The sequence below is a fragment of the Salvelinus namaycush genome, unplaced genomic scaffold (genome assembly GCF_016432855.1).
Source record: "Salvelinus namaycush isolate Seneca unplaced genomic scaffold, SaNama_1.0 Scaffold121, whole genome shotgun sequence".
In the NCBI taxonomy this organism is placed as follows: Eukaryota; Metazoa; Chordata; class Actinopteri; order Salmoniformes; family Salmonidae; genus Salvelinus; species Salvelinus namaycush.
Window position 1 is genome coordinate 117,108 of NW_024057909.1, and position 10,777 is coordinate 127,884.

At 44.2% G+C, this 10,777-nt stretch overlaps 1 protein-coding gene across 1 annotated transcript; it reads left to right on the forward strand.

The window, feature by feature from the left end:
• The first annotated feature begins 84 nt into the window (after positions 1–84).
• On the forward strand, positions 85–4,793 carry LOC120036106 (NACHT, LRR and PYD domains-containing protein 1 homolog). Its single transcript, XM_038982582.1, has 7 exons — positions 85–293; positions 426–640; positions 829–1,082; positions 1,712–1,846; positions 1,972–2,104; positions 2,206–2,235; positions 4,473–4,793. Exons 1-7 carry the CDS (start codon positions 211–213, stop codon positions 4,757–4,759), a joined length of 1,137 nt encoding a protein of 378 aa, XP_038838510.1. The 5' UTR covers positions 85–210; the 3' UTR covers positions 4,760–4,793.
• The last annotated feature ends 5,984 nt before the right edge of the window (positions 4,794–10,777 follow it).

Sequence of the window (10,777 nt, forward strand, 5' to 3'; positions counted from 1 at the left end):
GTTTATTTGATAAATCACCAGGATTCCATGTAACATTGAATAAATACATTAGATTAGTTACGTTGGTTAATGGGCCAGTTTCCCAGACAAAGATTAAGTCTAGTCCTGGACCTTAAAGAACTTTCTATTGAAACTTCCATTGAGCATGCTTTTAGTCCAGCACTAGACTCAATCTGTGTCCAGGAAACAGGCCCCATATGTATTACTGACATGCTTGTCCTTGTTCAGGACTCCACACACTGGCTTCAGATTGAACCCTTGACTTCCACTGTCCAGGGAGTGACAATGTTCAGGTAAAATAACTACTTTTAACATTTCATTCCACCTGCTAGTGTATTTCCCTATTACATTTGGGAATAGTCTTCTAATCCAACCTCTCCATTTAACCATTGACCCTCTCTACCATATCTTGTTGTTGCCCTCAGGCACAGGACACCCAAAGGGAGTTATGAGTGCACAGTGTCTGGTCTCCGCTGGCTGTGTGAGAGAGATGTCATTCTGAAGTATCACTTCAGGAACTGGGAACCCTACAGTCAACTTCTGAAAGACATGCAGTACACACAAGGTGGTCCATTGCTGGACATCACTATGGAGTTAGGTGAACTGGAGGAAGTTCATCTGCCACACTTTGTCTGTTTAGGTAAAACCATATAGAAATAGTATTCAGAAAGACATTTCCATGTAACTGAGTTTCACTTCCTGAGATAATGAATGAACTATTCTTGGAGTTTGAGTTTACTGTGATCTGGTACTGCATATTCTTTGCCTTTTAGTTGGATGAATAGTACAATATTTGTCTTTCTGTCTCCTTTGTACTGTGTTGTTCAGGGACCAACCCTTCCCTGAGGAATGAGATGAAGATTCTTCATGTAGAGGAACATGGAGTGTCTTTAGAGGAAGTGCATGAGGTCACCAGATTCCATGCTAAGATTCTCCATCCCAAGTTCTCAGCTATCTCTCTGATACTGAGCTATATCTTTTCTTGGAACGTCCACTGTGACGTGGTCCTCTATTTGGCAGTAAAAAGGTCAACAGTAATTTCAAGGCTGTACCTGCTCCTCAGAAACTCCAGTCAGAAAGAGGTGAGGCACTATCATTGAAGTGACAACAGTATGTTGAAACTTACTAAAGGAAAGCTGATAGTTTGTTGAAAATCTCTAGATTACAAAGACAACATGCAGCTCTGTGAGAAATCTATTTCTGTCTCATTCATTTGAAGAGCCAGTAGACGGCACTCTTCCCTCTGGTCGAAGGAGAACCCAATGCCCCGGGGCAGTGAAGGGGACATTTCCCTGTGTAGGGTGCTGTCCTTCAGATGGGACGTTAAACGGGTGTCCTCTCCATTGTCACTGAAGATCCCATGGCACTTATCGTAAGAGTAGGGATGTTAACCCCGGTGTCCTGGCTAAATTCCCAATCTGGCCCTCATACCATCATGGCTACCTAATCATCCCCAGCTTCCAATTGGCTCATTTTCCCCCTCTCCTCTCCCCTGTAACTCTTCCCCAGGTCGTTGCTGTAAAAGAGAATCTCTTCTCAGTCAACTTACCTGGTACACCTTTAACATAATATCCTGGTAAAATAGGGATAGTAAAACAGTAGTGTACACATTTTTTGTTGTTGACAAAAACGGATTGCTCAGTGAGCTGCATGTTGTGTGAATTACGAGACTACATTATTCTGACTGACTACTACATTGCTCATTTTGTAGGCTGTTCGGGAACGGGAGAAAGATCAGATGTCCCAAGGATATAAAGAATTTCTCCTGCCAAGTCCAAACGGGCCCTTAAAGCTGAACAGTTCGTTTGCGTTCAAGAATCCCCACTCCACTTCCATCAATCCAGAGGTGCAGTTTTATCAGACTGAGGACATGAATCTGTCATATTGTATATGAATAACTGTAATATCATTCTATTTCACTATTTCTCTCTGTCTGTTGTCTCAATCGTTGCACCATATGGCCTCCTACAGAAGATTCAGCTGTTACCTGCAGACACCACACCAAGCTGTTGTCAGATGATTATGGGAAACACAGGGGTTGACATTGAGATGGAGTTAATCGGGGATGATGAGAGGACAGTATGGAAATCAGTGGTATCAAAAGGTAAGAAATACTATACATGAACAGTATGTCAATCATAAATGTCCTTTTCTAACAGATGCTATTAAAATGTTTTATGATATTTTCTCTTGTTTGTTTTTCAGATGTGTACAGCAACGACTCTCATCCAATATGTAAGTTTGTTTGTTGAGGTTTATAAAACGGGTTACAGAGCTAACATCTCTTCAAAGTGTGATGAAGGACACTGATGAAGGTCTTCATGAGTCATATTCAGTGGGGTGATGAAGGTCTTCATGAGTCACCATGTTCAGTCGGGTGATGAAGGTCTTCATGAGTCATGTTCAGTGGGGTGATGAAGGTCTTCATGAGTCGTGTTCAGTGGGGTGATGAAGGTCTTCGTGAGTCATATTCAGTGGGGTGATGAAGGTCTTCATGAGTTATGTTCAGTGGGGTGATGAAGGTCTTCATGAGTCATGTTCAGTGGGGTGATGAAGGTCTTCATGAGTCGTGTTCAGTGGGGTGATGAAGGTCTTCATGAGTCATGTTCAGTGGAGTGTAATGATACAGAACATTCAGACAGAAATACAGAGCCTTTCAAATGTATCTGCATCACATGTTATTGTGTTACAAGGTGGGATTAAAAGGGATTTCATTGTCATTTCTAGTCAACAATCTACACAAAATACTCTAATGTCAAATAATATATATATTTAGATTGATAGAAATTAAATACCTAAAATAGTTGTTCCATAAGTATTCAGCCCCCCGAGTCAATACTTAGAAACACCTTTGGCAGTGATTACAGCTGGGAGTCTTCTTGGGTAAGTCTCTAAGAGTCATCACAGCTGGGAGTCTTCTTGGGTAAGTCTCTAAGAGTCATTACAGCTGGTAGTCTTCTTGGGTAAGTCTCTAAGAGTCTTTACAGCTGGGAGTCTTCTTGGGTAAGTCTCTAAGAGTCTTTACAGCTGGGAGTCTTCTTGGGTAAGTCTCTAAGAGCTTTACACACCTGGATTGTACAATATTAGCCCACTATTATTTTCATAATTCTTCAAGCTCTGTCAAGATGTTGGAGATCATGACTAGACAGCCATTTAAGTCTTGCCATAGATTTACAAGCAGATTTAAGTCAGAACTGTAACTTGGCCACTCAGGAACATTCAATGTCTTCTTGGTGAGCAACTCCAGTGTAGATTTGGCCTTGTGTTGTAGGTTATTGTCCTGCTGAAAGGTGAATTCCTCTCCCAGTGTCTGGTGTAAAGCAGACTGAAGCAGGTTTTCCTCTAGGATTTTGTCTGTTCTTAGTTCCATTCCATTTATTTTCATCCTGAAAAACTCTCCAGTATTTGCTGATGACAATCATACCCATACCATGATGCAGCCACCACCATGCTTGAAAATAAGGAGGCAGTTACTCAGTGATGTGTTGGATTTGCCCCGAACATGAGGCTTTGCATTTAGGCCAGAAAACGTCTTCCTTTGTAGAGTTTTCTTTACAGTATTACTTTATTACCTTGTTGCATATAAGATGCATGTTTTGGAATATTTGTATTCTTCTTTTCACTCTGTCGTTTAAGTCGTTATTATGGAGTCACTACAATGTTGTTGATCCATCCTCAGTTTTCTCCCATCACAGATATTGAACTCAGTAAATGTTTTAAATTCACCAATGTCCTGATGGTAACATCACTGAGCCGTTTCATTCCTGTCCTGCAGCTCAGTTCAGAAGGACGACTGTATCTTCGATGTGTCTGGGTGGTTTAATAAGTAATCCACAGCATAACTATTAACTTGACCATGCTTAAAGAGATATTAAATGTCATATTTTATTATTGTTACCCATCTACCAACCACTGCCCTTCTTTATGAGGCTTTCAAAAACATCCCTGGTCTTTGTGTAAAGTTGAATCTGTGCTTGAAATGCGTTACTTGACTGAGGGACCTTCCAGATGTAGTATATATGGAGGACAGGTCCACTTTGACATTACAGAGTATTTTCAGAAGATTGTTGACAAAACATTACAATTAAATCTATTTTAATCCCAGCATGTAACACAATAGAGAAATCCAAGGGGTATGAACACTTTTGCAAGGCTCTGTATGTTATGTAGAATAGACAATCGTGTCAGCCAGGGTAGGCGTCAATTCCAAATAAACCAGTCAATTCAGGAAGTAAACTGAAATTCCAATTCAATAACCGGAAAAGGGCATCTACTTTCAATGACTTCACAATGAACAGAATAGTAATTTTATTTATTTTTATTGACTGACTTGAATATGAATTGACTACAACCCTGGAGTCAGCTCTATACAAGACATGACTATAAGAGGAATGATAACTGGAGAGACTGTTAGATGTAGAAACAGCTGCTGTTCACCCTAAAGCCATATTCATTTAATTCACCCCCTTCAGCATTAATACTCCTTGGGATTCCCGCTGAGGAGTTTCTGAAGAAACACAGGCCTGAACTCATTCAGCGAGCCAAAAACCCAAAGCCAATAGCAGATGTTCTGCGGTCAAAGGGCATGATTGGTGATGAAGAGTACTCCAGAATAACAGCTGAAACAACTGAACAGGAGCGAATGAGAGAACTACTGAATGCAGTCCTCCCTAAAGGACCAGAAGTGATGGGAGCTTGTCTCAAAGCTCTCAGTGAACATGAACACCATCTTGTAAAGTACTTGAGTGAATCTAGGTAAGACTGTTTTCTTTTCTCCCTCCCTTGAATATGTGGAATGAGTACATTTAGGTCAAATAAAAACATAGCTACCCAGATCAAAGAGAACGTATTTTTCAGAATGGAAGCATGTTTTTGTGTTGCTGTCTGTATTAAATGTCTCTTGTTATAGTTCTATCATAGGACCATCATCACATCATTATCTCAGGTGTATCATAGGACCATCATCACATCATTATCTCAGGTGTATCTCACTCCTCCTTCTTCTCCATACTTTCTGATCTCTCTCTTCCCTTCTCCTCCATCCTCTGTCTTGTAGCACCTAATCTGAAGATGCTGAGGCCTGTCTCCTAGTCTGTGGACAAAGACACTTCACCTAATCTGAAGATGCTGAGGCCTGTCTCCTAGTCTGTGGACAAAGACACTTCTTCACCTAATCTGAAGATGCTGAGGCCTGTCTCCTAGTCTGTGGACAAAGACACTTCTTCACCTAATCTGAAGATGCTGAGGCCTGTCTCTTAGTCTGTGGACAAAGACACTTACATGATTGTAAGGGAAGACCCCCCTGAAATGGACAAAAATGAATGGGAACATATTGGCACTGTACGAAACATATACACGGTGTCCAATACCACTCAAATGTTCGGCATTTCATTCAAAGTTTATGGCAAATGTCATATGGCAGATGGCAAGTGTCATACAGCAAAAATCCAAAAGATGGCGAGCGCGCTCCACCGTAGGTTTTCATATTGCAAATGCACATCAAGTTAAGACCCAATAGTCAAATTTAAAAAATTTGAAAAAAAAAATCTAAGACGTATCACCCCCCTAAAAAACTGCTTTCTGGACAGTTTTTCAAATATTTTTAGATTTTTTTTGTCGATTATACATGTATATGATCTGTATAAACATACTTTTGTCATATTTTATTGTCATAATAAAATATAATCATAATAAATAAAACAATTTTTACTTGTCCATAAGGCATATGTTTTGTCCATTCGCAATATGATTTCATAGGTGGTCAAAAGTCAGTCAAAAGTCAGTGAACCATTGCCAAATGCAATAAGAAGTGTCCAAATGCAATATGAAAGTATTGAAAGTGCCCAATCAGGATGTTATGTCCATTTGCCTGTATGATCATAGGAAGTCGGTTTCCAAACCCAAAAGTCAGTGAACCATGTCCAAATGGCATTTATACTGCCCAAATTATATATAGCACTATGTTAAGCCATGAATCAACCTAGATGGTCTATTTGTCATGTATGATGAGGGAGAAGTGGGACTCTGTTGTTTTTTAATGATTTCTTGAAAAACGTCCAAAATGACCACCCCTATTGGATGGGCATGAGTGGGGGGGTGCTCCCTACCCAACTGTGGATCCCTTGCACCCCCTAAAGGCATTAAAAACCATTAAAAAAATGTGCTCTTGGTAACCCGTTCCAATCACCAGGCGCACGGCTGTCCATTTGCAATATGTTTCAATGGGCATTTACCATCACGAATTTGACATAATCAAAAATACTGCAGGAATGCGAAATTGACTGGCCCGATGAACTCGGGATGGTCGGGCAGTGATTCTGGTTCCTCTCCATCGCTCGTTGGTGTTGATTTCATAATGTCAATTTGGTGATGGTATATCAGTTTTTAAACATATTGCAAATGGACACAAGTCAGCCAGAAAGTCACCGTCCATCAGTCCAATAGTCAATAAGATTTTTTGCAACGTAAGCTTAACTTTCTGAACATTCGAGACGTGTAGTCCACTTGTCATTCCAATCTCCTTTGCATTAGCGTAGCCTCTTCTGTAGCCTGTCAACTATGTGTCTGTCTATCCCTGTTCTCTCCTCTCTGCACAGACCATACAAACGCTTCACACCGCGTGGCCGCTGCTACTCTAACCTGGTGGTCCCAGCGCGCACGACCCACGTGGAGTTCCAGGTCTCAGGCAGCCTCTGGAACTGCCGATCTGCGGCCAACAAGGCAGAGTTCATCTCAGCCTATGCTTCCCTCCAGTCCCTCGACTTCTTGGCACTGACGGAAACATGGATTACCACTGATAACACTGCTACTCCTACTGCTCTCTCCTCGTCTGCCCACGTGTTCTCGCACACCCCGAGAGCTTCTGGTCAGCGGGGTGGTGGCACTGGGATCCTCATCTCTCCCAAGTGGACATTCTCTCTTTCTCCCCTGACCCATCTGTCTATCGCCTCCTTTGAATTCCATGCTGTCACAGTTACCAGCCCTTTCAAGCTTAACATCCTTATCATTTATCGCCCTCCAGGTTCCCTTGGAGAGTTCATCAATGAGCTTGACGCCCTGATAAGTTCCTTTCCTGAGGATGGCTCACCTCTCACAGTTCTGGGTGACTTTAACCTCCCCACGTCTACCTTTGACTCATTCCTCTCTGCCTCCTTCTTTCCACTCCTCTCCTCTTTTGACCTCACCCTCTCACCTTCCCCCCCTACTCACAAGGCAGGCAATACGCTTGACCTCATCTTTACTAGATGCTGTTCTTCCACTAATCTCATTGCAACTCCCCTCCAAGTCTCCGACCACTACCTTGTATCCTTTTCCCTCTCGCTCTCATCCAACACTTCCCACACTGCCCCTACTCGGATGGTATCGCGCCGTCCCAACCTTCGCTCTCTCTCCCCCGCTACTCTCTCCTCTTCCATCCTATCATCTCTTCCCTCTGCTCAAACCTTCTCCAACCTATCTCCTGATTCTGCCTCCTCAACCCTCCTCTCCTCCCTTTCTGCATCCTTTGACTCTCTATGTCCCCTATCCTCCAGGCCGGCTCGGTCCTCCCCTCCTGCTCCGTGGCTCGACGACTCATTGCGAGCTCACAGAACAGGGCTCCGGGCAGCCGAGTGGAAATGGAGGAAAACTCGCCTCCCTGCGGACCTGGCATCCTTTCACTCCCTCCTCTCTACATTCTCCTCTTCTGTCTCTGCTGCTAAAGCCAATTTCTACCACTCTAAATTCCAAGCATCTGCCTCTAACCCTAGGAAGCTCTTTGCCACCTTCTCCTCCCTCCTGAATCCTCCTCCCCCTCCTCCCCCCTCCTCCCTCTCTGCTGATGACTTCGTCAACCATTTTGAAAAGAAGGTCGACGACATCCGATCCTCGTTTGCTAAGTCAAACGACACCGCTGGTTCTGCTCACACTGCCCTACCCTGTGCTTTGACCTCTTTCTCCCCTCTCTCTCCAGATGAAATCTCGCGTCTTGTGACGGCCGGCCGCCCAACAACCTGCCCGCTTGACCCTATCCCCTCCTCTCTTCTCCAGACCATTTCCGGAGACCTTCTCCCTTACCTCACCTCGCTCATCAACTCATCCTTGACCGCTGGCTACGTCCCTTCCGTCTTCAAGAGAGCGAGAGTTGCACCCCTTCTGAAAAAACCTACACTCGATCCCTCCGATGTCAACAACTACAGACCAGTATCCCTTCTTTCTTTTCTCTCCAAAACTCTTGAACGTGCCGTCCTTGGCCAGCTCTCCTGCTATCTCTCTCAGAATGACCTTCTTGATCCAAATCAGTCAGGTTTCAAGACTAGTCATTCAACTGAGACTGCTCTTCTCTGTGTCACGGAGGCGCTCCGCACTGCTAAAGCTAACTCTCTCTCCTCTGCTCTCATCCTTCTAGACCTATCGGCTGCCTTTGATACTGTGAACCATCAGATCCTCCTCTCCACCCTCTCCGAGCTGGGCATCTCCGGCGCGGCCCACGCTTGGATTGCGTCCTACCTGACAGGTCGCTCCTACCAGGTGGCGTGGCGAGAATCTGTCTCCGCACCACGTGCTCTCACCACTGGTGTCCCCCAGGGCTCTGTTCTAGGCCCTCTCCTATTCTCGCTATACACCAAGTCACTTGGCTCTGTCATATCCTCACATGGTCTCTCCTATCATTGCTATGCAGACGACACACAATTAATCTTCTCCTTTCCCCCCTCTGATAACCAGGTGGTGAATCGCATCTCTGCATGTCTGGCAGACATATCAGTGTGGATGACGGATCACCACCTCAAGCTGAACCTCGGCAAGACGGAGCTGCTCTTCCTCCCGGGGAAGGACTGCCCGTTCCATGATCTCGCCATCACGGTTGACAACTCCATTGTGTCCTCCTCCCAGAGTGCTAAGAACCTTGGCGTGATCCTGGACAACACCCTGTCGTTCTCAACTAACATCAAGGCGGTGACCCGTTCCTGTAGGTTCATGCTCTACAACATTCGCAGAGTACGACCCTGCCTCACGCAGGAAGCGGCGCAGGTCCTAATCCAGGCACTTGTCATCTCCCGTCTGGATTACTGCAACTCGCTGTTGGCTGGGCTCCCTGCCTGTGCCATTAAACCCCTACAACTCATCCAGAACGCCGCAGCCCGTCTGGTGTTCAACTTTCCCAAGTTCTCTCACGTCACCCCGCTCCTCCGCTCTCTCCACTGGCTTCCAGTTGAAGCTCGCATCCGCTACAAGACCATGGTGCTTGCCTACGGAGCTGTGAGGGGAACGGCACCTCCGTACCTTCAGGCTCTGATCAGGCCCTACACCCAAACAAGGGCACTGCGTTCATCCACCTCTGGCCTGCTCGCCTCCCTACCTCTGAGGAAGTACAGTTCCCGCTCAGCCCAGTCAAAACTGTTCGCTGCTCTGGCACCCCAATGGTGGAACAAACTCCCTCACGACGCCAGGTCAGCGGAGTCAATCACCACCTTCCGGAGACACCTGAAACCCCACCTCTTTAAGGAATACCTAGGATAGGATAAAGTAATCCTTCTAACCCCCCCCCCCTTAAAAGAGTTAGATGCACTATTGTAAAGTGGTTGTTCCACTGGATATCATAAGGTGAATGCACCAATTTGTAAGTCGCTCTGGATAAGAGCGTCTGCTAAATGACTTAACTTCTTGCGACTACAGGGGGTGCTGTTCCGAATTAGCATTTTGTCGTCTCCAAATTAAACTGCCTAGTACTCAATTCTTGCTCGTACAATATGCATATTATTAATTCTATTGGAAAGAAAACACTTTCTAGTTTCATACAAAGTTGGAATGATGTCTGTGGGTGACCCAGAACTCTTTCTACAGCGAAATCCATGACAGACAGTGAAAGGTCTGAGAGCGAAGCTCTGGTTTCAGATCAGTTTTTAAGGTCTCTGTCTATCCTATGGAACGACACGAACTGCACCCGCCTTCCCCTGGATGTCAGTAACCAATGAGAAGTGGAATGGGCCTTCTCCGTAGCTCTCAGAGGTTATAAAAGACCAAGGAGTGAGAGTAGCCCCCCTTTCGACGCTCGCCCTTACGCAGGAAGGGACCTCCGGACGCCATTTTCACAGGCTCGGTTATCAACTTGAAATGTATCCGTCTGTAATTTAATTCGATATAGGACTTAGAAACATCATAAGGTAGTTAATTTAAACCGTTTTATAGGAAATTATATCCGTTTAGTGCGATTTTGAGGAATTTCTTTGTTGTGCACTCTGAAACTTTGGACACGTTTTTGGGTCCCGTTCGATCGTTAGTGGATATTTCGAAGGACAGAGGACATCTATCGACCAAAAGACGTTTATAACATAGAAAGGATACATTGCCCAAGAATATGATGGAAGAACAGCTCATAGTAAGCAATATTTAATATGATAAATTGTTGTTCTGTCGAAATATTTTAAACGCATATTTCGCCATTTTGTTTGGTGTAGCTTCACTTGGCGAACCCTGTATTGAAAAGTAAGGATAATTTTACAAATGTAAATCAGCGGTTGCATTAAGAACTAATTTGTCTTTCGATTCCTGTCAACCCTGTATTTTTTAGTCAAGTATATGATTAGCTTTCAATTAAACTAGATCACTCTGATAGATGACGTCAGACATATTGAGGCTTGATTTCCTAGTATTTTTATTGTGTAACCACGGTTTTGTATGGCTAAATATGCACCTTTTCGAACAAACTGTATATGTATGTTGTAAAATGATGTTACAGGAGTGTCATCGGAAGAATTCTGAGAAGGTTAGTGAAAAAATTAATATCTTTTGGCGATGT

What these genes read in the sequence shown, in the direction of transcription:
- LOC120036106 (XM_038982582.1), top strand. Translation starts at nt 211, where the DNA reads ATGCTTGTCCTTGTTCAGGACTCCACACACTGGCTTCAGATTGAACCC. An exon ending in CAGGGAGTGACAATGTTCAG is followed by an intron (nt 294 to 425) that starts GTAAAATAACTA and finishes TGTTGCCCTCAG; the next exon opens with GCACAGGACACCCAAAGGGA. An exon ending in GCCACACTTTGTCTGTTTAG is followed by an intron (nt 641 to 828) that starts GTAAAACCATAT and finishes TGTGTTGTTCAG; the next exon opens with GGACCAACCCTTCCCTGAGG.